The sequence below is a fragment of the Lacerta agilis genome, chromosome 2 (genome assembly GCF_009819535.1).
Source record: "Lacerta agilis isolate rLacAgi1 chromosome 2, rLacAgi1.pri, whole genome shotgun sequence".
NCBI classification, from domain to species: domain Eukaryota; kingdom Metazoa; phylum Chordata; class Lepidosauria; order Squamata; family Lacertidae; genus Lacerta; species Lacerta agilis.
In genome coordinates this window covers 27,673,588-27,701,250 of record NC_046313.1, presented here as the reverse complement: position 1 = coordinate 27,701,250, position 27,663 = coordinate 27,673,588, and the positions used below count along the sequence as shown (strand labels likewise).

The following is a 27,663-nucleotide window of genomic DNA, read 5'->3' as shown; positions in this document are numbered from 1 at the left end:
AGCCAAGACAAAATGGCTACTGAATACCTTCTGTCTTCCTACTGAGTGTGCTAGTCACAGTGTTACTTCTATGGCCAGCTATCCTATTGAAACAGGCACGCCTAACGCAGACGCCTTTCTCTAGGTGAAATGGGCAGTCAGCCAGGTGCAGGCCAGGGCTTGCCCCAAATATGGCTGGAGATGTAGTCAGGGCAGGGCAACTGGGAAGTGTTTCCCCTGAGGCTTGCTCGTGGGGAATGTGGGGGGCAGACCAATAGCCTGTTGTCTCCATCCAAAGAGCCCAAAGGCTCCCCCCGCCCGCCTTCCGAAGGCCCCCGTCTCTGCGGCAAATACTCACGCTCCATAAGCGGGGATGGGCGGAGGTGGGGGAGCTGCCCGGAACGTGTTGTAGACTGTGCGCCCCCGCCCCCGTAAGTGCGCCCCCCGGTACGCTACCGCTGTTCCTGTGGCTGGGTATGGAAAGCCTGTCACTGTGGGAGAGAAAAGGAAACCCCCATGAGCACCCCCAGAAGAGTCCTCTCCTGATGCCAGACCTGGCCTGTCCGCCTCTGTGTGGCAGAGGAGAGATCCATCCCCCAGGGAGGAAGCGAGGAGCGTGCCCCTCTTCAGGTGTCCTGAGAAATATCCTCATGTGCCTGGGAGGAGGACACCTGCCTTCATCCCACCCTTTCTTCTCTGTTATATACACACCCTCTGGGAATCTTTCTGCACCCAAAACTCCCCTCCTGCTCCACTCTCTTGAGAAGAGCTCCATAGTATGACTCCTCCTCTGGCCTGTTTCACTGAGGTCCTAAGGATAGCACCCTGCCCCCAGCCCCCCTCTTCTTGTTTTGTCACAGGCATCTGCGTCAGGAACAAGCAAGAAAGGAATAGGTTGTTCTGCTCCAAGGCTTAGCTGCCTTGCCAGCTTATTTAAAGGGCAGCTCTTGCCCAGGGACCTGGTCTGATCCAGACATTACCTGCATAGAACTCTGGGCCATAGACGGTGCCCACCACAGGGTTCAGTTTCCAGCCTGGAGAGGAAGAACAAGGAGATGTGAGAGCAACACCCTGGCCCATACCTGTCCTGTGCTCTCACTGCCAGCCCCACCTGCCAGAGACCTAGGTGAAAGGCCTAAGGAGCTCTGGGTCAAGCTTTCTAGCAAACGAGCCAGTTTTGTCATCTGTACTCCTCCCCAGGATGTACTACAAAGTCAGGTTCTACGCCTGCCCACGCCCTGACAAAGGCCCCCCCCCCACCACAGAAAGCATATTTTTTATAAAAAAGGCCTGCCAGTCTTCCAGCAATGACCAGTTCTGGCCTAGCACACCCTCTGGCCACAGCTTCACTCCATTACCATTTGTGTAGGGATTGGCTGCCTTCTTGTTTGTCATTACCCGGGCCGTGGCATTGTTGACCTGGTGACACAAAGCACAGAGAAAGTGAGTTAGTGGCAGGCCTTGGACCAAAATATCCTCCTCCCAGGAGGGAACCTGGGACTGGAGACGCAAGGAACGTTTCAGGACTGACAAAAGCCAATCAGGGTTTGGACCAGATTCTCCAAAAAGTATGGGCTGGAAACCCTGCCTGCATATGCCAGGTCTGGCAATGCCCTAATCTCCTCATTTTAGGCATACAGCCCTTTGGAGCACACAGGCTTCAGACATGTTGAGTGGGAAGTTGAATTTTGGAGCTTTCAAAGGAAACATTCCTGAACCTCTCCATTCCCAGCATCACGTTCAACACCCAGCATGCAGGGAGGGCCCTGCCACAGGCTTCATGCACAGTGGGAGATCCATTCACCGGACAGGCTTGTGAAGATGCAAAGGAACTACACAGGGGCAGGAGCTCCAGAAAACAATGGCATCAGCATCAGCTCAGCACTGCCTGTCCTCCCTTGACCACAGCCCTGGTGAACTCGAGCAACATTATTCTGCAAGAAGCATCTTATATGGCACAACATTTTGTGCCTCCATGTGATCAAGAAGGGTCCACCAGGGGGAAACCAAAGGCCTTGCTCCATCTCACCTCCTAACTCACTGACACTGAGGCTGCCCATCGTGTAACATTTTGAAGAAAACAACCAGAACCACAACCAAGAAGGAAGCCAGGCAGCAATACGACTACCCTTTAGGGCCTAGGAGTCGCAAGTGGTTTAATCTGGCTGGCGCCTGGGAGGTTGGAGGATTTGGCAGTATCATGCTCGCCCTCCCTCCCTCCAGCTTTTCCCTGGCAGATCCCAGCTGGAGAAGGTCTGCCCTCCCCTTCTTCTTTTGCTCTGTGCCCCACCCCTCCCCACCACCTACGGGAGATCAACAGCACAGGGCATGCAACATCCACTCGCCCGCCTGCGTGTCCTGGGAGGCCCAAGAGGTAGAAACGGTTAGAAAAGAAGGGGTGTGTCTGTGTGTGTGCATGTGGGGAGCAAGTGTGACTCCTAACGCCCCGACGCAGAGCAGGCAGTGCACATGTTCGCACCTCGATCTTGCGTCCCTCTACGATGGTGCCATTCAGCTTCTCCCGTGCCCGATCGGCATCTGCACTAGTTTCAAAAGTTACAAACCCAAAACCCTGTGAGTGGGGGAGAGAAAGGGAAATGGAGAGAGAAAGAGAAAGAGGGGGGGATTTGGGAGGGAGGGTGGAAGAGGATTAGGAGGAAGAGAATGAGAAGGGAGGGGGGGAACGGGGTGGGGGGGACAGGACAGAGAGAGGGGGGTGAGTAAGGAGCAGTAGAGAGAAGAATCCCCCAGGGCCTGGGGGAAGAGGCAGGATGTGAACTTCCCAAGCGACCCCCAAGGGCCGGGGGGGGGGGGAGGGACAAAGCAAGGAAAAGGGGAGGGGGTAAGGCTCAAGAGGAATAAGGACAGGTGCCAGCTTCCCAAAATTGCAGGGCAAGACGTGGCAGAGTGCATTGCCACTGCCTCATGGGAAGAGTGAGGTGTTCTGGACTGAGCTACTGGTACTTGCAATCGATTCCACCTGGAGAGGCATTATATTCCTGGAGATACATTACAGTATATTCATTCACTTTCTCAATGTCTGACGGAAACTGTGGTAAGTCCTCATTCTTTGACCAGGAGCAAAGGCCAAACCAGACAGTGACATGGGAAATCTGGGACTGGGGGGTGGGGGTGGGTGGGATCTCCTAACACCTTTCCCAAAGTTTAAATGCAGCTTGGGGTGTGGATAAAAGATGTGGTGGCAGCTGGGAGGAGTTTAGCCCTTTCCCCGTCATTGCAATTTCCCATTTGGAATAGACCCCCCAAAAAACTTGCCACTAGCCCTTTTGGGAGATGGGGGAAACACAGGCACCCAGGTTATACCTGCCCACCCCTACCCCCCTGCCCAAAAAGCTAATGTAAGTTTTGTGGCAGGGCGGGAGGTGGGGTGGGGATTTGAATCAGGAAGACACTGTAAGAAGAAAGGAATACTAGTTGTTGGGAATCACAGGTGGCGGGGGCAGTGCTGTTGCACTCAGGTTCTGCTTGCGGGCTTCCCTTGGACATCTGGATAGCCACTGTGAGAACAAAATGCTGGGCAACATGGGCTTTTGGCCTGATTCATCTTATGTTCTTATGGGTTAAACATCCCCTTTCCCCAGTGTCATGCTCCTGATCCAATTCTCCACCCACACCGTGACTTACACACAAGGAGAAATTAAGCTATGAAAAAGACGTGGGGAGATCTGGCCATCCATCTCCCATGTCACAGTCTGGTTTGACCCCAAAAGCCAATACTGAACCTGATGAAATGGGCCCAGGGAAAACTCAGTAAATGTGTTATTTAGCAGCTGGGAGAAATTCCAAATCATGTCAAACTAAACACCCCCTTTTCCTCCTGGAAACAAAATACAAACTATGTTAATAAGTATTTTGGCATCTATTTCTGAAAAAGACCCATGCCCAACTCTATCTCCTCCAAAACCTTTGCAACAACTTGCCTTATGTAAAACAACACCACCCCCCCCCCTTTTTCATTTGAGTGATTTCCAGTTTCACCATGAGAGGGTGTTCTTTTCCTGCAATTAAGTTGCCTTAGCTATAAGGTTTGCAGCTCCTAGTTTTATCACCTTTCCAACCTTACTCTATTTGTAACTTGCTTCAAAGTTAGAATCTGAAGAATGCAAAAACCTGATATGTGGAGTATCTTAATTCAGCACATTCACTTTTAGGGTGAAAGTTAAAACACCACACTTTGATTCTAAGTCAATGGCTGTAGGGTTTTAGGGGGCGGGTGGGAGAAAGGGGTGATTAGAAACTAGGTAGGCAACTTGAGGCACAGAGAGGAAACTGGGAGGGGCAAGAGGCCAGTCTGGACCCTGGGAAGGCGCACCTACACTGATGTTTGGGCTGCACCAGACACCAACATGCTGAACCCACCTTGGAGCCGCGCTCATTGAAAATGATCTCAACATCCAGGATCTTTCCAAATTGCTGCAGAACAAAACAAAAACAAAAGTAAAGAAGTTACAGGTAGGTAGCCGTATTGGTCTGCCATAGTCAAAGCAAAATAAAAAATCAAAAAATCCTTCCAGTAGCACCTTAGAGACCAACTAAGTTTGTTCTTGGTATGAGCTTTCGTGTGCATGCACACTTCTTCAGATACACTGAAATAGAAGTCACCAGACCCTTATATATAGTGAGAGAGTGGGGAGGGGTATTACTCAGAAGGGTGGTGGGAATGGGTGATTGGCTGATGGGTGTGGAAAACCTGTTGATGACTGTTAAAGACTGCAATTAGTCCTAAAGGAAAAAGCAAGGGGTGAGATGGCTAAAGATAGCTTTGTCATGTATAATGAGATAAGAATCCAATGTCTTTGTTCAGACCAGGTCTGGATGGAAAGTAAAAATAGGAGTAATCCACTCCAATTTAGCACGTCTGTTTTCATTTACTTATTTATTAAATTTAAATACCACCCTTCGTCTGAAGACCACAGGGCGGTTTACAGTACAAAACCACAAAAATACGTAATGTACCGTAATTACAAACCAATAAAAACAACCCTGTGACTATTTAAAAGGCCATAGATAATTTAATTAGTCGAAGGCCTGGGAGAACAGAAATGTTTCATATGGTGGGGTGGAGGCGGTCCTTGAGGTACCGCAGTCCTGAGCCTTTTAAGCTGGAATCTGGTGAGTAAAGTACCACAAAATACCCACTTCTGTCATAGGCCGTTGAGAGCCTGCTCCACCCCTGGGAGCTTGATAGCAACATGGCAGACACTTCAGTATTGAAGGGCCAGTCAGTCTCATGTGTTGCCAGGCTGAGGGAGGCTGAGTTCTACCTATGCATAGGCTGAGAAGATAGGTCAGTCCTGCTTGGAGGTGGGGTGGTGTCACAAGTTTCATGGGAGAGATTAGAAGGGAGCTCCTGCCATGATATGACTTGGCTAGGAACAAGAGGCTCTGCACTATAACCACAAGGGCTGTTATGAGACCTCACAACAGCTGTTCATAGAGAAGATGTGTACAGGATGCTGAGGGCACACAGCTTGAGGAACACAGGGAGCTGTCTTATACCAAGTCGGACCACTGGTGCATCAAGTATTGTCTACTCTGACTGGTAGCGGCTGTGCAGGATTTCAGACAGGGGTCTCTCTTAGCCCCAGCCAGAGCTGGACCAAGGTGTTTTGCTGCCAGTGGAGAAGGGCACAGTGGTACCCTTTTCCTATTTCACATAGATCAGCCAATTGTACTGGCAACTGAATCCACCACGGGTGACATGAAAGCATCCTACACAACTGAGATAGCAAGCCTGCTTGTGGGAAGGGAGGGGCATAGAAATGGTCATGATGCAACAGAGTGGAATAACTGGGGGGCTCCAGGGAGTGCTGTTGCTGTTCCCTAGCATCTGCCACCTGAGGCCGTTGCCACACTCTGTCTAATGGTAGAGATGGCCCTGGCCCTATAAGGGTATATCAGGGATTGAACCTGGAACCTTTTGCATGCAAAGAATATGCACTGTCCTTTCCTTTGGTAACAACATTTGATCCCACCAATTAAGGATGTTGGAAAATTCCAATGGAATAGGAACTGGAAATTGCTGCAGTTTGCATGCTTGTCTGTGGTCAGCAACAGAGATCAGTCAAGCAAATAGTCAATACTCTTTCACAATGTCATTGCTTTTCTTAAGTCCGCAGACTTACAAAATGTAGCTGATTTTTTTTTTATTGCTTCTGACGTATCCTTTATGTTGAAACAAATGTAAGTAACTTACATAATTTGTGCTAAAAAGCGGACGGCAAGGTGAATAACAAATTTGGCAGGAACCAAACTGCAGCGGAACAGAAACAGTGATGCCCACGACAGGGCAGAATGGAAATGGCAGCACTGGCTCTGCCTGTAGCAGATACTCAGAGCACTCCGGGGACACTTGTCAGCGTGCTTAACAAAAGAGGTTGTGGGCAGTGAGAGGAATGGACTCACCCCAAACATTTGCCGCAGGTCAGGGTCCCGGAAGCGGAAAGGGATGTTGGAAACGTGTAACCGTTTGGGCTGCTGCTTGTCAGAACCACACTCTGGCGGGTGTAGCGTCTGGTTATCTGTCTGTGCCGCTTCATCTGTGTGCTGGGGGTGAAGGGGAAAATTAAAGAGAGATTCCACTGTGATCTCACCACTGTTTTGTGCTTGCTTAAGACCATCACTGCCCCTTGCAAAAGTTGGTTGCAGATATATGGGCTGCCTGCAAGAGTGCTAAGTGTTGGGAGTTAGGCTTTGCACGTGGCCACTGGGTTTTGAGCATGTGGTGATATGAACTCACTAGGTGATGGATGGGGAGAGAGTGCAGCTGCAAACCTTTAACAGCATACACAGATCAGTGGCATATGCAGATAGTTAAGACTGTGAGGTGCTCAGAACTCATCATACACAAATTCATAGAATCCTAGAGTTGGAAGAGACCACAAGGGCCATCTAGTCCAACCCCCTGCAAGCAGGAAACACCATCAAAGCATTCCTGACAGATGGCTGTCAAGCCTCTGCTTAAAGACCTCCAAAGAAGTAGACTCCCTATCTGGCCTCAGGCCTTAACCTCCCCAACTGCAGAATGGGAATAATGACACTGGCCTACCTTAGAGGGTGTTCTTAGGGATTCTGATCATCATTACGTTCGTGTTCACGAGAGAGCAGGATAAAGATTGGTGCCGCCACAATGGCGGGCAGGGACAAACAAAGCGGTCCTGGCTTGACCCCTCTGGGCTTGCATGTGGGTCTGCATGTGTGCAGCCATGTGGGGAGGCAGAGCTCACTCTCCTCGCTGCGCGGTGGCAAGCAGCCAGCCTGGCACTCAGGGACGGAGGAGCGGCTGGGAACTGCTCACTCAGCGCTTCCTCACTGAGCTGCATTACAACCACATCATTGGCACGATGGGATTGGCAAGCAGCCAAGCAGGTAGATTACAAGTGATTAGGGACACAAGGGGAGCCAGGAAACTTAAGCACTGAGCCACAAATGCCCACGGGGCAGCAGGGGCACTGGCACTGCCTCTGTGAACTTGCCTCCTGCTGCACAAGCCCTCGGCTCTATTTCAGGCCGAGTTCACCATCCCTTGCTGTCTCTTATCCCAGATAAGCCAGGAGAAGGGTGAGGGGTTTTGATCTGCTGCTTCAGCCTACCTGCTTGCCCATAATGCTGCCCCTCGGTCTTGAACCAGGATGTTCTGCCTCCCTCCATTTTTTGAGCTGAGACCTCTCCTTGATCTTTCCAGCTCAGTTTGTGCATGGACTGCAGAGCAACCTGGCTTCATACCTGCATCCTTGCAGATAGAACCACCCTCCTCCTTCCCTACCTGACTGCAGGCTTCCTTGAACTGGCCTGAAAACCCACTCTGCAGGCCCTCTCTGGGCCAGGGCTGGTCCCCTTTCACAGGTTCTCTTTCAAGCACGGAGTGTCTTACCGGTACTGTTTGTGTGCCCGCTATGGATTGCGTGCTGGCGTCAGTGCCCGGCTGTTCGGTGTGGCTCTGTGCTGGCGTGTAGAGAGTCAAGGCATGCTCAGGTACTGTGCTCTGCCCCGAGTAGTCCTGTGCTGGGTGTGGGTGTGGTGGAGGAGCGTATTCTGCAGGGATGCCATTCTGCGGGGGTGGCGGGTATGTGGCTGGGGGGTAGGGCTGGGCCATTGCGTCAGGCGGAGCCGTGGCGTCCTGGTTGCCCTGCAGAGACATAATAATGAGAGAAACGTCTTGATTCATCGCCTGGAGCTTCATGAGGGGCCATGAGCGTTTTCTATGGTCAGGTCCATGGTCCCCTCTTCCCTTCCCAAACAGCTGATACAAGTCCATCCAATGTCTCATTGGAGTTGCAGCTATCTTCCCCTCGGTGCAAGGCTTTTAATTGAAGGTGTCTCCTACATGCCACAGTCTGTGATGTGTTGAACCAACAAATAAATAAATCCAAATTCTGCATCATGAAGACGGGGTGGGGTGGGGAAAGGAGTGATGCAAATTGTTAACATCTGCAGGTGTGCACAAATGTATCCTTGCTTTCAGTTAATTTAATTGGAAGTTTTTGACACTGGGAGAATTAAAAGGAGAAATGCACATGACAACTGAAGGGAGGTCAGGTATTTTATAACCTTCTTGTCAGATGACCCATCTTGTATGCCTCCTTATTTTAATGTAGTCTCCTTTGATTTTGTTGTTATGTTCATAGAATAATTGTGCCATAGAATCATAGATTTGTGGAGTTAGAAGGGACCACGAGGTCTTCTAGTTCAACTTTCTACAGTGCAGGAATCTTTTTGCCCAAAGTGGAACTTGAACGCACAACCTTGAGATTAAGAGTCTCATGCTCTATTAACTGAGCTCTTTGCTTTTAGTTGAGGTTCAGTACACTACATCAATATATTTTATTATGAATTTATAGAATAGAAATGAGATGACAACAAACAACAACAACAACAACAAGGGTTGGGAAGCAAAGTTAAAAAGTTGTAAACTACAAATAGCTACTCGCTAATCGAGGGTGGGAAATCTATGGCTCCCATCATCCCTAATCTCTGGCCATGATGGCTGCAGCTGATGGGGGCCAATGTCCAGGGGGCCACAGGTTCCTCACCCTTGTCCTAATCCTTATAATGCCTGCCAAGCTACCCTGACACTGAGAAGGTTTTGTCTCTCTCTATTGTTTACTTTAAGTTAGAAACCTCCAAATTTCTAAAAATAACTGATCGAAACTAGATTCCAGGTTTTCTGCGTTTGTTCAGCTATGCTGCAAACACAAGAAGATATGGATACCTGGCCATGGAGTACCACTAGATTTTGCCCACATGCTTCCTTCTGGCATTTCAGTTTTCTGGAATATATAAATATTTATATGTGTGGGTGTGTAGATAGATAGATAGATGCACATATGTATATGGGTAACTGTGAGAAACAATATTTGCTTCTCTGTATTAACAACTCTCTTGGCCAAAGTGCAGCCATTTTTTGACACGTTAACCCTGCAAGGTTCAAAGGTTGCGCTTCAAAACTGAGGTTCTCAAGTACATCCATGTGTACACATAACCATTGGACCATGATGCCAGCTAGTTCTGTATGTGTTCTGGCAGGCAGAATGGTACAGGAAAATATGTACATTTCAGCTGTCTCTCCTCTCCAAGCTTCCAGCAGGAATCAAAACTACAAGCCTTGATTTCAAAACCGCTAGATTTGTGATGTCACTATTCTGGGATGTTAGCATCCAGAATGCATATGTAAAGGGTTAATTGCAAGAACTGTAGAACTCTATGACCTTCATACACTCTGTGGCAATTATGGCAGTTGGTACAGTTATGGCAGTTGGTTGAACCATCTGGACAGTTAGAACAGCAGGTATGTTGTGTTGTGCTGCTGTCTACATCAGAGTATCAGTCAGCCTGTAAATGTTAGTCAGCCTTAGATATAAGGCTACACAAGATGTTTCAGCAACTTGAGTATCACCTACCTGCATTGTATATATTTAGCCGGCACAACAAGTACACTAAGTAAAAGTTATTTGTTCTTTAAACTTTAAAAGAGAGCGTCTTGCATAGGTTTTTTTTTTAGGGGGACATTCGAAAGGGTCAAATGACCCAGGGCTGCCTTCTGATTACCCTGCAAATGAGAACTCAGGTCTAATTCCCACAACTATCACACCTGAAATGGACCTGAAAACCACACCTGAAAAGGATGTGGGTTCCCCCCCCCCAAGACAGTGTACAAGCAACAAGCGAAGCATACCTTCTTGGATCACTTTGCCAGATACTGAGTCAGAAGTGGAGAGGGGGAAAAGAATGACTTACAAATGGACAGGCAACTACCTACGGTTGCTTCCATGCCAGATCCCTTTGGCACTGCTGAGGCATTGCTTTTCTGTAATTCATTGGAAGTAGAATTAAAACAGAGCTTCCACACAGCACTAAATACAGCATTATATTACCAGCAATGCCCTTCTTCACAGTCTATCCCGCCCCCATAATGTTTATAATGTTACTAAGTCCTGCACATGGCTGGGGGGTTAGTGATGAAGAGCCTCCCTTAATTGCTCCAGCCTCTGTTACTATACTTGTTGTATACTTGTTGAGAAATACGCTGGTGTGACTGGCTCCTACATCAAGGGTGCGGAACCCCAGGAATGGGGAACAAATGAGGGCTTCCAGGGCTCTATCCAGCCCTCAAGACTCTACCTAGGCCCCTCCCCACCCCCCACCCCCACCCCAGGTTACATAACTCATCAGCCCTGCTCCTTTTCCCAAGTGCTTTTGCCTGGCTGAAAGATTATCCATAAGGATGTTCAGCCCTCAAAGGAAAGCAGCCTCCAACAATGCCTTAGATCCATAGCAGGAAATCTGACATGGCAGGTGGAAAGGAATGGCCAACACAGGATGGTTAAAGCTTGCAGAGATGTCTCCTATATACTCCCACTTGACCTCTCTCAGGGACAGAGAAGAAAGGATAAGTAAAACTGTCCATCATTTGGAGAAGAGGTGGTTCCCCACTCAAACATACCAGGTTCTGGTTGGTAAAGGTACACACACTTCACTTCACTGATTTCAGAGTTGCAAGCTATGGCAGCAGTAGGGACCAGCCAGGGACTGGCTGGATGCAGAAGAATGGTGGGAGGAATCAGCTGGGGAACCGCCAAGGAAAGAAGGCTCAGAACCTGGGTATTGGTAGTGGGACCACAATGAGTGGTCAGAAGGAGAAGAGGGAGAAGACTGGGAAGAGATGGTGTTGGGAGCTGAAGAGGTAACAGTGCTTAGTGAGCGGAGAGAAGTCCAGAATCAGAAGCTGAAGAGGAGGAGGGAGGCAGAGATGGGTTAGGCTTGTGAAGAGGCGTGAGTGTCTCTCTCTCCTGCTATGACAAGCTCCCCTCCTCCTTAGTCTCCCAGAACCAGGAGAGGCATGAAACAGGAGGTTCAAAGGCAAGCACATAGGCACAGTCTCTGATTGCTTGGAAGAAACCCTGGAGAGGAGGGGACTTGGGTGACTGTGGGGAGGCAGGAACCTTTAGTCTTGGCAACTGCTTCAAGGGAGCAAGACCTGATGGAGATGAGTTGCTGTGCTCATTAGGCCTGACACTCCTGTGTAGATCTCGTTTTGCTAATAAAGCGTTAACTCACTTGGCGTAATTTACTGCTGCTCGCTCTTGTCAGGATCCTCTGGCTCCTCCTGGACCTGGTTAACATGGCAGGCCTCCCTGTTTGGCTCACAAGGCCGTATCAGCCAAGCCTCTCCCATCTGCCTGTCAACATATGGCATTGGGGTGGTAGTGGTGGGCAGGTAAAGATGCAGCTGAGCCCAAAGACAGTTTGCAGGCATTGCCTGTCAGGTGATGGGCAGCACCTGCAAAGCACTGTGCGCATCATTTTGCAACACCCAATGATGAGCTGATCATTGACACTTTGCAGTCTGCTCCTTTGCCTGCATAATTTGATTTCATTGTGACATCTGGTGACTGACATCTATCAAACATGGCCCGCCAGACAGATCCAGCTGCCCACAGCTGCTATTCATGTGGAAGCAGCATGAAACACCTTCTGCCTTGTAGCTGTGCCACATGGCAGCCACAAAGTGTCCACCAGCTTGCTCCTGGATCTCCCACACTGGGTGGAAGGTCAGCTTCCATGCCACGCCAGCCATTAGGTGATCCTAAAAATGTCTGGAGAATGGTGTGATTACATTGTCCATGCAAAGGGAGCAACCCACACAATGAAGTGGTCTACGCAATTGCCATGTTCAGCAGCTACTAATGCTACCATACACACAAACAATCCTCCTAGACACAATCGTGCCGAGTTCTCTCCCTCTTCTCTCCCTTGCTCAAAAACACAGTTTCACACCTCACTGCTCTCTTCTCCCCCGCCTCCCATCCGACACCACGTCCCCTGCCTTGTGCTTTCAAACAGCCACAAGCCCCTCTGCTAGGAGCCCAAGTTCTGCTCTCAGATGCTTTATAGCCCTCACACAGCAGTGCCTCTCTCTCTCTCTCTCTCCGTTTCTCTCTCGCGGGATGAAATACATCTGCAGCTCCTGGAGCCGAGACAGGCTCTTTAATTGTGTGTGTGGTTAATTTATGACAAGGCAAGATCACAGTGGGACAGGCTTGGACAGGCAAGCTTTCCTTGCTTGAACAGAGAAACCTTTCCACCCCATGCCCTGTCTCAAGGCTCCTTGTTCCTAACCAAAGGATGCTGCTGCAAGACCCTCTTCACCTGGGACATGGTGGCTGGCACAAAAAGCACACAGGGAACAACCATTTTTGAATCAGCAAATTACTCAAGGGTTACTCTGCTTCTTCCTGCACCAAGTCAGCACTCAATCATCCTGGGGGAATGGGGAGAAAGGGAGACATGCATCTGTTTTACTGGTACTACAGCATCTTAGGACATTTCATGCCAAACACGTTGTTTACTGGATAGGAAACAGGCAATCGGGCTCAAGCTGTTACAGAAAGTCGAGTGATCAGACCCAGGGATCTCAGGATCCTGAGTTAGGAGTCTTTGTTGGGGGCAAAAATGGGTTATAGAAATTTTCTTCAAAATGTGTGTATGTGTGTGGAAGTCCTTGTCATGGTCTGGGATTCTGACCCACCTCAGAGTCAAATGAGAACTCTGACCTGGATGATTAGGCCCCTAAAGCTCTCCATTAGGCAGTTTCCAACAGAGACTTCTGCAGAGGAGGAACCCTAATAGATAGACCTCCATCCCCTGATTCCAAAGAAGGCAGCTCTACCCCTTCTTCAGATGACTAGCAGCAGTTCACAATGACTCTTCTTCTCCAATTCTGGGACCAGAAGAGATTCTCCAACCACACAGGAGTGCACAACTGTATGACAGGACACAATCTCTTTAACTCCAAGCAGATTCCATCCAAGGAGGCAGGGCTTCACACAGGCCTTACCCTCAGTTACTGGCCAATGCTGGAGCAACACTCCCATCTTCACAATGAGTCCAAGATTCATCCTCATTAGGAAGCTCTACTGGAAGCTCTCCATGGTTCTGATTCTTAGCATTTCTAACACATATCACCACACCTGACCATGGACTCCGGCTGAAGACAGGATACTAAATTATGCTTAAGAAACCTACCCCGCCAAATGTGGCACCCTCTAGTTGAGGAGGTTAAGTTTTGCATGCACTTGCTTGCCCTAATTTGGCAACAGAAATTATGCATCTTGGGCTAATTTACATAGCATGCTTGATTTGTGCATGTAATACATTTTGCATAGATGCATAAGCAGAAGGAATATTTAGGATGTTTCGTTTCTTTTTTAAAAAAGCTCAGCTGGAAAAGTACTGAGTGATAGTAATGGTTATGAAACTATGATCATGTTTGTGCTACAATCCAATTTCTGGTGTGTAAATGGCATTGCCATTGCGACTGTGGGAAATGGAGTCCTATGAATGCACCAGGTGCTTTGTTTCCCAGAGGCAGTAGTTGGGCACCTCTGCCACTTACCTCTCCTAGATTGCTGGAATCCTTATCCAGGCTTAGTCTCATCCTATGCCATCAGCAAAAACGATTCTTACCCAGCAAAAACATAGTAGATGTCACATTGTTGTTTTTTTTTTGTATCTGCAGTCATTGGGCTAGAAAGCAGTGCTTTAAAAAGTAAAGGAATGCTGAGATATCTAGATTCCCCTATGAAGATTTTCAAAATCTTGTATATATTAGGTTTGTATCTTGCCACTTCCACAGGGACATAAGATCCCAGACGGATCAGGCCAAAGGTCTGTCTAGTTCAGCATCACAGTGGCCAACCAGATGCTGATTAGTAACTCACAACTGGGACCTGAGTACAGCAACACTCTCTGCTGCTGTGGTTTCCAGCAACTGATATTCAGATGCATACTCTGAGAGTGGAGGTAGAACATCCCCATCATTTATAGCTTGCCCTTCATAAACATGTCTTTAAAAAAAAGCCATTCAAATTAGTGGTCATCACTACATGTTTTGGGAACAAACTCCAGAATTTAATACCCAAAGGACCTGGGAAGAACAATGTCAACAAGATCATGAGACCCACAGAGCAGTTACTGAAAACACTGGGACAGATGGGTCTCTGGTACAATATGTGGACAGCTAGAAGTCTGTAATTCTTCTATTCTTCTACTTAGTGTATGTGTGGGGCTTTGTGTCAGCGTCACTTGGGCTAACCAAGCTCTTATATAGTCCTTTAGCCTGCGTTGCCCTTCCAGGTTCTACTGGAGAATGGAGATCCTTAGAAGCAGCAGCCCTCAGGCCTTAAGCCTGCCACTCAGTAACTTCCCTGTTAACTCTCTTTGGACCTCTTGCCTGAAATTGTGCACAGACCCAGTGGCATCTGAGGTGTGTGTGTGTGTGAAGATGCTGGCCCCCTTGTGAGCTCCAGCACAGGGGCTGCAGTTACTGAAGGGCTCCTGATTCTGTGGTCTCAGGGCTTTTTCTTCAGCTGGAACTCAGTCTCCGCACCTCTCAGGTGGGCACCATTGCCATTATAAGAGAACAAGGGAAGCATTCATGGTGAGTTCCAGCACCTTTCCCCCTAGAAAAATAGCACTGTGGGGTCTTATATTCAGGGGGACTCTGGTGGTTGGACTCAGCCTCAGTTTTGTGTCAGGGCACAGAACCAGAGTTTATTAAGGCTATGCTACTGGTTTAATCAATTCCACTAACTCCTCTCCCTCTGAATCAGGAACCAAAGCCACTACTGGATGTTCCGGTCATAACACTGCACATATCATTTTGTTGTTGTCCCAAATAAAGGTAACAGTTAAAAGTGAAGGACCCCTGGACGGTTAAGTCCAGTCAAAGGTGACTATGGGGGGTGGCGCTCATCTCGCTTCAGGCCAAGGGAGCTGGCATTTATCCACTGACAGCTTTAAGGGTCATGTGGCCAGCATGACTAAACAGCTTCTGGTGCAATGAAACACCGTGATGGAAGCCGAGGGCAAGGAAATGCCGTTTACCTTCCTGCCGCAGCAGTACCTATTTAACTACTTGCACTGGTATGCTTTCAAACTGCTAGGTTGGCAGAAGCTGGGACAGAGCAACAGGAGCTCACCCCGTCGTGTGGATTCAAACCGCCGACCTGATCGGCAAACTGAAGAGGCTCAGTGGTTTACACCACAGATCATTTTCTTGTTTTGTGATTTTCAGACTCCTCTGGAATTCTTAGTATTTTGCCACCCCAGGCAGCCTCTTGGGTAATGCCTACTGGGTTGAGTACCCCTGTGGGTGTAAAGAGACTACAATAAATTACATGGGCCTGTATGTATGTATGTATGTATGTATGTATGTATGTATATAAGTAAACTGCTTGTATTTAACATGGTTATAAATTAGTAAAATGTGCTTGTTTTCTCACAGAGAAACTAAACATTTTTCTGGAAGAAGTTGCATGTATGCATTTGGCGTCTGCTTAGAATATTTTCTTGGTCATTTTTAAGATATTACTCCATGGTGAGCAGGATTTCGGCTCATATAATGGTATTAACAGTACGTTAAAAATAGTGGTCTTACATAATGCCCTCATTTGTCACCACTGGAATGAAGGTATTTGGTGACCCATGGTATTCTCCCCTCTGCAGGAAACAAAGTCCACAGATTATGGGTTCCTCTGCCTTTAGTGGTACATGAAACACAGTCAACAGTTTCAATAAGATTGCCAATTATAAGCAGACCTTCACAACTGCTCCTAGCTAGAGATACATTACATTCCAGGAAAAAGGAGTACAAGTTCTGACTCACATGTAGAAATAAACAACAAAAAAACTGAATGTTGGGCCACTTGTGAGGAACAGTAGGTGCTCTGCAATTTTCCATAGCTGCATCATCAGCAAGCCATTGTTCAGCAACATCCTCAACAAAGGATAATGCAATATCTAATGTAAAAGTTGGCAGCTTCTTCAGCTCATCAGTTCACTTCCCCACTAACTCTCACTTAGCTGGGCCAAAGGAGTCAAATTAGGTATGTCCACTGTGGATTTCCAACATTTGAAGACTTTCTCCACCCACTTAATGTATTGCAGAGATACCAAAATTCTGTTGCATCATGCTTCATGTGAAATGGGTGAGAGTAAAAAGGTTTGTAGCACCAATATGCTGATTACTGTGAGCTGGGGAGAACACAGTGCCGGCCTGAGAGGACTTCACAAATCACAATGAAGGTCCATGCAGGGGGCAATAAAAACACAGCTCCATGGGCTGCTATGGTACCCATTCCTGAACTTAAAAAACATGAAATAAGCTATGAGCACAAAACTGATTTCCTTCTTGCCACATCTTCACAATACAGGCTCTCATCACTAAGCTCATACATACCAAAAAAGGGTGAAGTATTTGCCAGCTGTACTGATTTTAAAAATGACAGGTGAGAGATACCTAGGGTTGAAGCTTAAATTGCCATGAAACAGGATTCAAGAGATAAATGCATGATTTACAGCTCTTGATAATGTGTCCCAATAATACATTCCATCTTAAAACCTACAGAAGTTTTCAAAACTTGGGTCACCAAATAAATGGCAGAATGAGAAGTAATATGAAGCAGCCTGAAGTCCAAAAACAAAATAAAACAATATTGCAATGAAATAATATTTTAATACACCTTAAATTTATTTACCTGGGACTCATCATGAAGTTTCTGACTTCATATAGCAGAAAGCTCTATGCAGGTTGTTTGAAATGAAGAAACCACCAACAAAATCAATTCTCACAAGAAAGCTGCCACTAACACATTTTTCCCCACCATCTTTCTGCTCATTAATTTGTGGTATGAAATGCTGAGAGACACTTTAAATTAAGATCATGTTTAAAAACAACAACATGCCACCAGGCCATGACATTGCTGTATTTACAGGCTGGCCAACAATTTCTCCAGGTACCTGGAACTTCAACATCAACATGCAACTTAATCATATAATAGGGAACAGAGTCAAGTTCTAGTTTTATCATTAGTAAGGCAGCCCACAGTTCTTAAACATGAATAAAAACTTAGTGCCAAACAACATGTTGCAAGGTACTGTTTTGGTGCTATCAACCCACATCTCTCAACACATTTCCCTAAATGAAGAATACATGGTATGAAGTAAGAAAATTAGTATTAGGTTAGTATCCTCCTCCTGCAGGTTAAAGCCAAGTGAAATGAAAGGAAGGTGAACATTAAGGCAATTATATAATATCATATTTCCCACAGCTATACATTACTGGAGGGACATGGGGAGAGGGGAGACATAAGCCTTAATTTAAACACAAATCATGCCTCCATTTCCTTATTAACCTGGTGAAATGATGCTCAGATCACTAGAACTACCACTTACAATACACAACAGAAATCAAGCTTTGAAGGAAGCTGAACAATCACAGATCATCTAGTCTTCCCAAGAATTACATGACTAGTATTCTGCCAGACAACAGTACAGGTTGCAACATTAAGAAAACCTTTGCCAAATATTAAATAATATGTTAAACTCAAGTTCTTGACAATATCACTTCATGCTGCAGGTAGGATGAGGTCCTATTTTTGAATGCTCTCCATATATAAAGTCTCATGCTGATACTATACGGGAACATCTGTAAACTAGAACAACAGAAAGGCTAGATTCTAACTATATCTACATCTGATATGCTAAAGTACTACAGGGAGCATTATTTTTTTACATGGGGGGGACCCAAGCTGTACAGCCCAAAATTATACTGTCACATTCTGCATCGCTCATTTACTATGAAGTGAAGGTTAAAAGTGAGAGGTACAAAACTTTCAAACCCTCAAAGAAGCAGTGTGATATGCAATAAGAGACAGGTGGCTGCAACGCTAGACACTTACCGGTACCTGGGAGTAAGTCCCATTAAACTGAATGGGACTTGCTTCTGAGCAGATGTGGAGAGGAATGCACTGCAAGAGTTCAGTGTCCCAAATGTGGGAAAGCATGGCCACATTAAAAAACAATCCAAAATTAAACAAAATAAATGAGAAGAAAAATGTGCTGAGTTATGAAAGAGAAGAAAGCCAGTGTTTTGTGCAGTGTGCACATGCCACCTCGCATGCAGACTCAACAATGGACTGTGCTGAACAAGAGAACAGGAATGGGTACCTCAACAATGGAATCTGAGTACTCCCTCCTCAAATGATGCGGGATAGCTACAACTACCTCCCACTTCTTGCCAGCTAAGCTAGTGTTCTGCACTTCCCATAGATTTTGGTAATGCTTGCATATTGTTACTGTGCAAAACCAAGTTTCTTAGAATCAAACACGAACTGAACTGCATTCTGAACCGTCACTGCTTTCCTGCCGCAGTTTCTAGCCTGTGCTCTTCAGCAGATGCCTGTGTTCATGAGATGCTTCCTCTTGCCACTCCACAGAAAAAGGTGCCTCTGCCATATGAACTGATAAAGGGGCTATCAGATCAACTTTTAATATAAATATCACACACACGAGCCCTGCGGAGCACTATAATGTACTGAAATTAGCGTCAGACAGTACAGTCCTCAGTGTGGTGATAGCCTGGAATTAGAAGCAATTGTGTAAAACAGGAGATGTCTCTTAAAATAATAGACATCTGACAATCATAATCAATGGCTTCTGCTGAGACATTCACTTTTTCAATGCTGCGTCACCAAGAGAAGGGCTCGTTTTGCCCCAGTTACAAGCCGAGGTTCCCAGATAGTAAGGATGCGGTGGGGAGGAGAAATTCCAGCAGGAATGGATAAACCAGGGCAGCATCTACCCCACTGTGTGCACTTCTCTGCCTCTCACTGTACCCACCCGCACCACATCTTCCAGCGATGGCTTGCCATTGCCAGTCTACCTGTGGAGTGTGTGGGAGTCTTTCTAGATGTAAAGCAGATGGGGCAGCAGGGGGTGGGAGAGCGGATGGTTGGTGGGAGGGATGCCAGAGGGGACAGGGAAATGTACAGAGAATACAAAACAAGTGCCACACTTGCCGTCTCCTGATGTTGCAGATTCTAATCTCTCTTCCCTGCAACATCCCTGATAATCTCCATTATTAATTTGACCTGTCTCAGCACTCATCATCTTGAAGATGATTTCTTTCAGGGCCCATTAGGTTCACCTGATCTCCAGAGTGTCTCTCTGTGACACATTTGCCCAGATCTATAGCTCCAAGTGACAAATCTCTTGGTGGTAGAGACATAAGGACATTATCATGATGTGTGTGCGCGTGTATGTGTTGGTGCGTCTGCAAGAGAGAATGTGCAGGGTGCCAGGAATGAGCTAAACAACTCCCTAAAGAATTTTCTTGCTTTGTTCCTCATTCCTCCCTCACACACACTACAATTAGGGATGAGAGCCTGCTGGGATCTGCTCAAGTAGGAAATCCTTTTCACATATTGGATCCCATCCCATCACCCTCCCAGGATGCACACGATGCTTCTCACCCTCTGCTTTGCACAAACTATTGCTTCAGCCAACAGTCTCAGCCCACCCATTCTCCTTTGAACCTATTTCTTCCCACTGTTTCTCCCATGGTTTATGCCAGGCGTAGGCAACCTAAGGCCCATGGGCCACAAGCAGCCCACAGGGGTCGTTTAACTGGCCCATGAGCCGCCCCTGAACCGAGCCGCCCGCTCAGCGAGTCCCTTTACACTGCGCTAAACTGCCACAGCAAGGCACGGGGACTCGCTTCTGCGGCGCCAAAAATTGCGTCTGTGCAAAAATCACATATGCGGAGACGCAGACACCGGAAATTGTGCCTGTGCAGACGCAGGAAATCCGCAGCACAGAGGGATCTCCGCTGGAGTGAACTGGCCCAGGTGGGTAAACCTTGCAGACCCCTGGTTTATGCTGTAATGAAAATGGGTGTGCTGGGGGCAGGAGGTGGGGAGTAGAAGTGCATAGTAACTTTCGCAACACAGTGCTTCAGTGTACGGCCAGTGTGAGAAAAGACAGGAATGCTTCTCAGATTGTGTCAAGTCTTACTCACTAAATCTTAAGAGAAAAATATTTATTAGGGGCAACACAGATCAGTGACGGGGCCTTCAACTACACCATGCTTCCAGTCTCCAGAGCAAGGTCCATAGATACGCAGAAACTTATTTATGTATACATACATTTCTGAGCCACTAAATCAAAAGTGGGGGGAAGAGAGAAAATAATAATAATAATAATAATAATAATAATAATAATAATAATATAATTTATTTGTACCCCGCCCATCTGGCTGGGTTCCCCCAGCCACTCTGGGCAGCCTCCAACAGATATAAAAATACATTAAAATGTCACAGGTTAAAAACTTCCCTAAACAGGGCTGCCTTCAGATATTTTCTGAATGTCAGATAGTTATTTATCTCTTTGATCTCTGTTGGGAGGGTGTTCCACAGGGCGGGCGCCACTACTGAGAAGGCCCTCTGCCTGGTACCCTGTAGTTTTGCTTCTCGCAGTGAGGGAACCGCCAGAAGGCCCTCGGTGCTGGATCTCAGTGTCCGGGCTGAACGATGGGGGTGGAGATGCTCCTTCAGGTATACAGGACCGAGGCCGTTTAGGGCTTTAAAGATCAGCACCAACACTTTGAATTGTGCTTAGAAACGTACTGGGAGCCAATGTAGCTTATATGGTCCCGGCGGCCACTCCCAGTCACCAGTCTAGCTGCCACATTCTGGATTAATTGCAGTTTCCGGGTCACCTTCACAGGTAGCCCCATGTAGAGCACATTGCAGTAGTTCAAGCGGCAGATAACTAGAGCATGCACCACTCTGGTGAGACAGTCTGCAGGCAGGTAGGGTCTCAGCCCGCGTACCAGATGGAGCTGGTAGACAGCCGCCCTGGACACAGAATTAACCTGCACCTCCATGGACAGCTGTGAGTCCAAAATGACTCCCAGGCTGCGTACCTGGTCTTTCAGGTGCACAGTTACCCCATTCAGGACCAGGGAATCCCCCACACCCGCTCGCACCCTGTCTCCCAAAAACAGTACTTCTGTCTTGTCAGGATTCAACCTCAATCTGTTAGCCGCCATCCATCCTCCAACCACCTCCAGGCACTCACACAGGACCTTCACCTCCTTCACTGGTTCTGATTTGAAAGAGAGGTAGAGCTGGGTATCATCCGCATACTGATGAACACCCAGTCCAAACCCCCTGACGATCTCTCCTAGCGGCTTCATATAGATATTAAAAAGCATGGGGGAGAGGATGGAACCCTGAGGCACCCCACAGGTGAGAGCCCAGGGGTCTGAACACTCATCCCCCACCACCTCTTTCTGCACACGGCCCAGGAGGAAGGAGCGGAACCACTGTATAATAGTGCCCCCAGCTCCCAACCCCTCTAGATGGTCCAGAAGGATGTTATGGTCAATGGTGTCAAAGGCCGCTGAGAGATCCAGCAGAACTAGGAAACAGCTCTCACCTTTGTCCCTAGCCCGCCGGAGATCATCGACCAGCGCGACCAAGGCAGTTTCAGTCCCACGATGAGGCCTGAATCCCGATTGGAAGGGATCCAAGTGGTCCGCATCCTCCAGGCGTGCTTGGAGTTGTTCAGCAACCACCTGCTCAATCACCTTGCCCAGGAATGGTAGACTTGAGGCTGGGCGATAGTTGGCCATATTGGCCGGGTCTAAAGATGTTTTTTTAAGAAGCGGTTTAATGACTGCCTCTTTCAGCGGGTCTGGGAAGACTCCCTCGCAGAGGGAAGCATCTAATAAAGTTGTCCAGTTCAAGGACTTCTGCCTGCACGGTGGGGCTTCCTCTTCCCACACACTCCCTTGCCCCACAAATCGGCTCTGGAGAGTTGGGAAACTCTTCCCCTAACAGATCTGAGATGTGTGTGTGTGCAGGTAGAGGAGAGGAAGAGGAAATCCCACTATGTAGATGGAAGCCGTTGCATTAACAGGACTCGGTTGGGTACAACCCACTGTATGTAAAAGCAACATCAAATAAAAAGGAAAGACATAAAAGCACAAAGAGCAGAAGAACATAAAACTGGATCACATGGTAGGGGAAGATGGTACAAATAAAAAAGTTTCTGGCTGGTGTCTACTAAACATAGAGGATGCCTGCCTAATATACAAAGACAACAATTTCCACAGTATTGATGCTGCTAGGCTAAATGGCCCATTGCTTGTGGCAGCCAGGCAGACACCATAAGGACAGTTAACAACACTATCAAAGAACAGGCAGGAATCTATGGAGGAAGGTAGGCTGGTCCTAAGTTGTTTACGGCTTTATTCACTAAGACCTTAATTTTTTCATTTTTTCTCCAAATTAGGAATTGATGCGTTTTACCAGGTAGTGATGTGCTTTACAAGGTATAGCCAAAATTTTACCCCACCCCCGCAACCTGCAGTGTGAAAGAGATACCGGTACATTCAAGAATTCCACCACCTCATTCTGTGTATGGTCTACAAATGCAAGGATAATGAGGTGATGTTTTGGGTTCCTTCAGGAGAACATTAAAAAAACACCCACCCACAGGAGTTTCATACTTGAATCTTGTATTAGCACAGGGCGTTCGACCACCTTAGGCTTCGACCGCCTCATTCTGCTGCACATGTAGGCCAGACCTTTTAGACGGGCTCTTTCAGCCTCCTGGACCTCATTTTTCATACACTGCATCTGGCCTAACCAAACCAAAAAGCAGCTGCTGCCTCTGTGTCCCCAAATGCAGGACCTAGAAGCTCAACAGTAGGCCGGCATGACAGCACGAGGGGAGGGGAGCAAAGCAGCTGACAATATCAACACAAATATATAACAAATATATAACTAGATGTTCGGGTCACATCCACCCTGTTAAGACCACCTCACAGAGCTGCAATTCATAGTATCATAGAAATGTAGAGCTGGAAGGGACTCGGAGGGTCATCTAGCTCAAACCCCTGCAACGCAATTCCCACCACCTTAAACAAACTACAGTTCCCAGGATTCTTTGTGGGAAAGCCACATGCTTTACAGGTGTGGCATGGATGTGACCTAAGCTAGGAATTTAGGGGACCCAGCTCATGTGCTCCTCCTCCCAGCCCCTCCCTCATTTCTGCTTTCTCCAGCAAGACTTCTGCAGTGTACAAAATACACATTCTTCTGCAGGTGAATCAGGGGCAAATGGGATGCAGAATATATCTAACACCATATGGAATACAAACAATTGCAAGCAGACACATACCACTTGCAGTGGCGCATTTCACTTTCCATTTGGATGCATGCCTTAAGAAACAAGGACGAGCCTCTGAGCTGAGAACGCCACTTGATCCTGCCCCTCGAGGGAATCTCCCTGAAGCCCAGCCTGCTGCTCGCTCCGGCATCTGTCTGTTCTCTGGTTCCTCATGCACCTAGAGCTTGCCATTCTGCTCTGGATGCTTCTGCAGAGCCTGGCCCATGCTGCCTTGCCTGCCTCATTGGCAAGGCTCAGAGTTGGATCTAATCTTGCACTGATTAAATGTCCCTCATTAACGAGTTTCTTTAATTAATGGAGTTTTTGGGCTTGCTTGGCTTGCTCTCTCCCTGCCGTTCTCTGCCGCCTCAGCACAAACATGGGGCCATTCCCTTTCGAGTCATTTAGTGAGTGGGGCCAGTTCCTGCCGACACCGCACTTTGCTGATGGCGCCTGTCGCCTCACGCCTGATGACTCCATTTTTAACATTTCTCCCCCTTTTATTTTTTATTTTTGGGGAAAAGCAATGACCTTAAATCTCAGTGAAGTCAAACCTTCACAGAACAGATATTGAGATAGCGTCCAGATCTACATGGGCAACTGTATCTTGCGAGTGCCGAGGCCTGAGTCACCATCTTCCTAAACCCCAAGTCACTCTTTGTTGCAAATATCAGAGGGCAAGGGAAATCTTCCGCTGTGCTGTCTCCTTCTCCACTTCCACAGGAAGAAAATGTGACACCATTTCCTGTTTGGGAGCCCTTACTTTGCTTTCCCTCAGCCTGTAAGAAAGCACCATGGTTGGCCTACAACACTCGTGGGCAAACCTTTTGACTTGGTAGTCAACCTATGGTATGGAAACTGTATGGGGGGTGAGCCCAACTCTTGGTGGCACCTACCAGCTGATCCAGGGTGGCTTCCAACCTGGATGATTGGCCCTCAAATGGCCCAAGACACAAGTGACTGGCTGTGACTAAATCTGCAGCAGTGGCAGCTACCATGATCTCCACCACTTACACTCCACTGTCAGGACAACAAAGCAGAAGTTTGGTCCCTAAGTGAGACCCAGCTGGCCTGATGCACACACCATGCCTTTGTGACTTGCAAGGCTAGGATTGTAAGAGGATAGCAGGAAGGCTGATGAGGAGACAGTTCAACTTCTTCACCCACTGAAGTGAGGACCAGGAGAAAGCTGGGAGGAGGAGGAGGAAGACTGGGTGTTGTTATTGTTAGGTAAAAGGTAAAGGGACCCCTGACCAAAACATCTTGTCAGCTAAAAGGTGACAAAGAACTTACTCTACCTCTAAAACCCACTTGCTGTACCAAGTGTTTCCAATCTAATTCCCCGACGCAGGATTGAAATTTTCAGGCATCCTGCAACCTCACCAACTATTGAAAATAGCCTAAGAATATGTAACTGAACGGGATGCATTTCATTCCCCTGGCCTCCATCTTCTTCTCCTTCATTTGTGGCCTCCTTCTATGCTGAATGTATGATTGCAGTCTCCTTTCGGCTGCCCTTTTCTCACATTACTTTGTAAAGCTCTATGCATTGACACACTACGACAACAACTACAATAACAGCAGCGATAAACTTTAAGATGTGTTACACCCACTCAGCTCAGCATACATGTACTGCCCAGAGATGGGAGCACAAGCCCCAGCCTGGTGAACAGAGAAGTCACACATGCTGAGTCAGTTTTAGGGGCCACTCAAAACATAACTGGAAAGTCATGCCTTCTTGATGCATGACTAAATGCAAAGCCAGGTCCCTAAAGGCAAAGCCAGGTCCAAGTACAAAAAACTCCAAGCAGGCTAGAAGAACTTATCTGTGCAACATCTCATACAGCTACTGTCTCATTTAAACTAGTCCCCCCCACCAGGTGCTAAGTGCTTAATGCTAGAACTGCAGTCCAGCATCTGCCCAGGCTATGAATTCGTAGCATGCCAAGAGGCAACTCAGTATAAATAAGATGCTGGGTTCATGAAGAACTGCATGGGTTTGCTCACCTGAATTAAACCAGGCCCACATTGAATCAAAGAAGTGGGGGGTCCTCACATTCTGCAAATCAGAAGAGCACTGCCTCAATCTTCTGTCCTGCTCTCCATGGGTGTCACCACGACAAATTCAGGAGCAACACAAGTGCCAACACCACCAACTGCTTACTCAACAATAACATACTACACAGATGCCAATATTTAATGTATTGGCACACACAAGCAAAGAGACGATAGCACACATATCTTGTAGATATCTGGATGTCCGTAACATGATGGTGAAGGGCAGGCACTGCAAAGGATTATAGGAATTCTTGCTAGCTTGGGGGTGGTGGTGGAAAGAGGCGGGGGTGGGGGTGGGGGTAGAGGTCCTGAAAGCCTGCGCCCGTCCATAATACCATGGTGGTTTCAGGGGTTTCATGCATGCACTGTAAGTCTCTGTCTGTGTTTCCTGGGCCTGTGCCAGAGAAAAGCTGGCTGCCAGATAAAACTATGCTCAGAGTGTTATGTTCCCAGCACAAAAGCTATTAAGCAGCAGAGCTTGGTCCAAGAGGCCCATCCCCCTCCAAATCTCTCTCTCTCCCCCAGCTACTTCACTTGTGCTCATCTCAGCACATCATTCAGATAGTGGAAGGCCTATGATAAAACACTACCCATTTTCCACGGACTTCTTCTGGGGAGCTCTAGGGGGTAAAAGTTCTAACTAGAAATGCCCCACATTTCAGGTATACGGACCCTGGATGCTGAAATCATAAACAGGAACACACGGATACATTTAGGCAACTTATTATCGTGACCTATTTCTTGAAAATGCAACTTTATATAACGCAGCCCCCCCCCCCCGGGTTACTACCTCTTCCAAGAGCACCCTTCCCTGTCGCTCATTTGCAAATTAAATCCTCCACCCGCTCTATGCACCTGGCATTGGGGACTAGGCCATGATGCAAGTGGGACTCGGCTCTGGGTGTCTTGCATGCTGCCTTCTCCTCCAGTTTGGCCTCCTTTTCACACTAATGCCTGTCGCCAGGAAGCTGAGGTTGCGCCGGGGAAGCAACTGCCTCCCTGAGAAGGAACTGACGGCTCCTGCCATCATTCAGCAAAGCACTGACCTGTGAATATTTCATTACCCTAAACACTGCACCATCCATACAAAGTAGGCAGCCTGGCCGGTGGGAACAAGCACTAGTCACATTGACAGGGGAAAGGGGAGGGGTATCCAATGGGGTTGGGGTGGGGGAAGCTGGTTGCAAAAATGGGCTTCCCAGAAAGAGCCTATGGTGGATAGTTGCCATGTCCCCAGGGAGAATGATGAAAGCAACCGTGTTCCCTCTTGTGCTGTTCAACTCGTTCTTCTTTTGCAGGGCCACAGGTAAAAGGCAAGGTGTTGAAATACCATGGTGGGCTCATTGCCACTGTGAAATACGCGCTGGTCGTGGGCAGCCACAGTACCCCCACCTCTAGCTATTTGTTTCATGGGAATATGTAACCATCCCTGCTGCCACAAAGAGGCTGATTTCTCTGCCAACACCCCTGCTTGAGCGCAGCATGACTTCTCAATATGACCCCCTGGAGGAAAGGCTGTGAGATGAGGCAGGCAGGGTCTAGGGACCTGTTATCTGTATCACTAAGGGATCAATTCATGACATACAGCATAAAAATTTCATTTATTGGCCTGGGAAGTTATACAAGTGTTGCCAATGCGCACAGAGTCAGGTGCGAATACCAGGGCAGGTACAGGTGATGGTGGCAAGTTAGACATGGTTGCCTTCATCCCGCAACTTGCGCTTGATCTCCTGCGGCTCATGGCCACAGCCAGCAGCATATTGCAACGCAACCACGGCAGGAGTGCACTGAGGAATTTCCACTCCTCCTTCACACACACACACCCCTGCCCCCAGTTCCTCTGGGAGAGTTTGTAGACTGCCCTAGCGTAGCAGGAGGGATGCAGTTGCAGAATAGGGGACAGATCCATAGACTGGCTCAGCAAGGGAGACATAGTGGCTGTGACTAAAACCCCTACCCTGGGCACGGATCCCAGAGTTGGCAAGGGTAGGGCAGGGGGAGGGAACTGAAATGAGAATAACGCAAAACCCTACTATCAAAAATATCTCTATACAATATCACACTATTGTGCAGCACTTTGCCCTCCCCTAC

The 27,663-nt window shown here is 47.7% G+C and overlaps 1 protein-coding gene across 11 annotated transcripts in view; it reads right to left on the bottom strand.

Moving 5' to 3' along the window:
- The window catches only part of RBFOX3 (RNA binding fox-1 homolog 3), a 329,050-nt gene that overhangs the window by 8,981 nt on the left and 292,406 nt on the right, over nt 1-27,663 (bottom strand). For 9 of the 11 annotated variants that reach the window (XM_033139029.1, XM_033139030.1, XM_033139026.1 and 6 more), the window contains 7 exons: nt 7,874-8,128; nt 6,406-6,546; nt 4,360-4,413; nt 2,459-2,551; nt 1,338-1,398; nt 960-1,013; nt 338-470 (listed from right to left, as the gene is read on the bottom strand). In XM_033139029.1, the coding sequence (XP_032994920.1) occupies nt 338-470; nt 960-1,013; nt 1,338-1,398; nt 2,459-2,551; nt 4,360-4,413; nt 6,406-6,546; nt 7,874-8,095 (758 nt within the window). In that variant the 5' untranslated portion in view covers nt 8,096-8,128. The remainder of the gene's footprint in view (nt 1-337; nt 471-959; nt 1,014-1,337; nt 1,399-2,458; nt 2,552-4,359; nt 4,414-6,405; nt 6,547-7,873; nt 8,129-27,663) is intronic. The other 2 variants (XM_033139027.1, XM_033139031.1) reach the window with 1 other exon arrangement.